The sequence below is a fragment of the Mandrillus leucophaeus genome, unplaced genomic scaffold, assembly GCF_000951045.1.
Source record: "Mandrillus leucophaeus isolate KB7577 unplaced genomic scaffold, Mleu.le_1.0 Scaffold76, whole genome shotgun sequence".
Classification (NCBI taxonomy): domain Eukaryota; kingdom Metazoa; phylum Chordata; class Mammalia; order Primates; family Cercopithecidae; genus Mandrillus; species Mandrillus leucophaeus.
Window position 1 is genome coordinate 7,049,723 of NW_012108252.1, and position 3,799 is coordinate 7,053,521.

A 3,799-nucleotide genomic window follows, 5' to 3' on the forward strand; every position below is an offset into this window, starting at 1 on the left:
GCAGTGAAACAGTGCTAAGGTATTTAAGCAGAGAAGTGGCATAAATGGATTTTTCTAAAGCATAAATCTAGTCACATAATCCTTCATGCAAGAATTGGTTCTCCATCAGAGGTAGTTCTACCTTCTCTGTCAAATATATTCCTCTTTAACAGTACCTCAAAAGGATCCCTTACCTGAGGCTCTATAAAAGTAACAATTGAAATTAGTGTTGATTGTGATCCAAAGAAAAGAATACACTGTTTTACCAATAATTAACTTTAGTATTGCATATTATATATAAAGCACATTTATTATGCATATATAATATATATAGTTGTGCACAGCAATGTTATGGAATATATGGCTTTAACTACTATTCTCTTAGCCAAGATCTGCTGCAAGGAGATACCCACCCAGGTTCTGTTCTGGGTCGTCTTCTGACATCTGGGTTATTTCTCATCTGTTTTGTTGTCCCATTCTGGTCTATATCCCATTCTAAAACACTTGGTTCCATGCCAATCTGCTCAGTTCCTTATGTCAAAGCTGATAGACTGACTACAGAGGGTGTTCAGTCTCTGTCTCCAAAGTCTCTCATAGTTCCCTCTTTGAAGTAAATCTTCCAACTATTTCTATAGCTCTAGCTATTTCTGTTTATATTTAGAACCACACATAACAAATTCCAGAAAGCAGACAATTCAGTTCTATTATAACAAAATTTAGCTCTACTCAAATAAAAGCCTACTATAAAATTACAATGCAACATAACACTAAAATTGCCAGGCAATGATTGTGCCCATTGCACTGGGAAGATTGAGGTATCTAGGAAGAAACACAGTTACTTTTAGGATAAATGATTCCCTGTCGGCTTTCCCTTACCATTCCAAAACCATTACTGGGGGCATAATTCCATTCTCTACTATCAAATGTCTCTTGGCAGCAATATCTGGCATCAAATTTGTCCCGTTGTTTGTCGGGCACATTGGCTTACACCTGTAATCCCAGCATTTTGGGAAGCCGAGATGGGCAGATCACTTGAGGTCAGGAGTTCGAGACCAGCCTGGTCAACATGAGGAAACCCCGCCTCTACAAAAAATACAAAAAATTAGCCAGGCATAGCGGCATATGTCTGTAATCCCAGCTACTTGGGAGGCTGAGGCAGGAGAATCGCTTGAACCTGGGAGGCAGAGGTTCCAATGAACTGAGATTGTGCCACTGCACTCCAGCCTGGGTGACAGAGTGAGATCCCGTCTCAAAAAAAAAAAAAGAAATTGTTTCATTGCTTCCTCTCCAGAATTTTGCTATGTGGTTATTTCGAGTTTCTTTATATATGGGTTACACATCTAGGGACATGTAACAGAAGTCCTAAATGTATTTATTTTTATTTTTTTTATTATACTTTAAGTTCTGGGATACATGTGCAGAACATGTTGGTTTGTTACCTAGGTATACACATGCCATGGTGGTTTGCTGCACCCATCAACCTGTCATCTACATTAGGTATTTCTCCTAATGCTAGAGTTAAGTAATCCAAAAGTCAACATCTAATGCTAAAACTTTCAAAGTATTTTATATTTTTAATTTGTCCAGTGAGTTTACATTCCTCCAGTCAAAACCCTCTTCCCTTCTCTACTCTAGAAGTAGAGATAGACAAGTAAGAAGGTACACATGGAGGCAGAAAGAATGAAGGAAAAAATCAAATAAAAAAGGAAAAAGAGAGAAACAAGAACTAACCCTACTTTTCTTTTTGAAAGATAAAGTTTTGCTGGAAATAACGTCTCCCAATATATGGTCACCACACAATCTATATCAGAATTTCTTGGGGCTCCACCTATAACTACAGATTATTGAGGAACCACCCTAGAGTCACTGACTCAGAATATCTGGGAGTGAAGGCATTTTTAACAAGCAATATTTGTATGCAAATAAAAGATTTAAAACAACTAATATAAATATTGTCTCTATAATGTTTAAGTATTTATAAAGCAATATACCTCATTGCCCTTGTTTCTTCTTTGTAATTTCCCAAGTGGTACTTTCTTCTCAAAGTGACTGGTGTAAAGCTGATAAATGTGTTAATTTACTGAATGACTGCTGTAAACAGAAAAGGTACAAAATAACAAGAATACTTGTCCCTGTGAAGTCAATCATCCAATGAAGAAAAAAGAAAAGCATGAATGAAAAAGACTTAATTAGTATATGAGTAGTATACTGGCATAAAAGCAGATACAATTTGCACAAGTATTTATGTGCTTAGAAAAGCAAGGCTGGCAAGTGGAAAAATCAAGTAGGCATCATTGAATGCCTTACTCTGGGAGATACGGAGTTTTAATGAGGAGTCTGGAATAATGAAGGGTAATTACAGAGCCACCACCATGTGGTAAAACAAGCTCTGGCCAAGAAATTGGAAGGATGTCGTAGTCCCAGTTCTACAGCTGTGTGATGTTAAGCTAGTCTTTTATATTTTTAAATTCTGTTTTCTCACTTGCACAATCAAGGCCAGTCTTTATTTGTTTCTTTATGTTCCCACCTCATTTGAGAAAGGGTTAAAGCACAGAAGATACACAAGATTTCTTCTGGAGCAAACATTTGATGACTCTATAACTCAAAACCTCACAACCACAAAACACAAAAAGGAAATATTAACAAATGCAAATTGAAACCTACTATTGTTAATAGGCAATCACTCTGTGTACGCATCTCATAATTATGAAATTATATAGACGTAAGATCCGATCAGAGTTCTAAGAGGTTGTATGTTGTCTAGAATTTCTCTGGTGAGCTCTGCCAGGGGCACATCTCTGGTAAAACCATAGGGACCCAATCAGAGATGTTCGTGTGTTTGATGCAATGGTATTTTGCCCAGCAGTTTCTTCATAGCATCTTTGACTTCTTTGTTTCTTAAACTGTAAATTATGGGGTTCAACATAGGGGTAAGCACTCCATAAAGCAACGAGATGATTTTGTCTATTTTTTGTGCCTTTGATGAAGAAGGCTTTAGGTACATAGAGAGGGCAGCCCCATAATACAAGATCACCACAGTCAAATGGGCGCCACAGGTAGAAAAAGCCTTGTTTCTTCCCTCTGCTGAGCTGATTCTCAGAATAGTGGAAAGGATGAAGATGTAAGAGATGCAAATTAAAAGCATTGGAATTGGCAAGAGGAGAATGCTGACCACCAGCATGATCGTGTTCATGAGCAATGAACTTGTGCAAGCTAACTTTAGCACCGCCAGAATTTCGCACGTGAAGTGATCGATGAGATTCCCACAGAGAGGTATCTGCAGAGCTAAACTGGTTTCCAGCAGGGCAGTTAGGCAACCCGTCACCCAGGAGACCGTGGCCATCCGTGCACAGACGCACCTGTTCATGATGATGGAGTATCTCAGCGGGTTGCAAATGGCCACATAACGGTCATATGCCATCACGGCCAGGAGTACACACTCTGTGGAGCCCATGGCAAGGGACAGATACATCTGTACAGCACACCCAGAAAAGATAATGGTTTTCTGAGATGACAGCAAGTTCACCAGCAAAGTAGGAATAGAGGCAGATGTGTAACAAATATCCATGAAAGAGAGATTTCCAAGGAATAAGTACATAGGGGTTTTAAGGCGTGAATCTAGGATAGTGATTAAAATAAGAGTGCTGTTGCCCAAGAGGGTTGCCAGATACATTACAAGGCTGAAGACGAAGAGAACCACCTCTAACCTTGGGTACTGGGAAAATCCCTCCAAGAAAAAAATGCTCCAAATGGTGAAGTTTTCTCTTTCCATTTTCTTTCTTTCATCTATATTTATTCCAGTATTATTCCCTTCATTTAA

The 3,799-nt window shown here is 38.6% G+C and overlaps 1 protein-coding gene across 1 annotated transcript; it reads right to left on the reverse strand.

Moving 5' to 3' along the window:
- Positions 1–2,800: 2,800 nt before the first annotated feature.
- LOC105529290 (olfactory receptor 2K2) lies at positions 2,801–3,799 on the reverse strand. The gene has a single exon (XM_011966397.1). It carries the CDS (start codon positions 3,749–3,751, stop codon positions 2,801–2,803), a length of 951 nt encoding a protein of 316 aa, XP_011821787.1. The 5' UTR covers positions 3,752–3,799.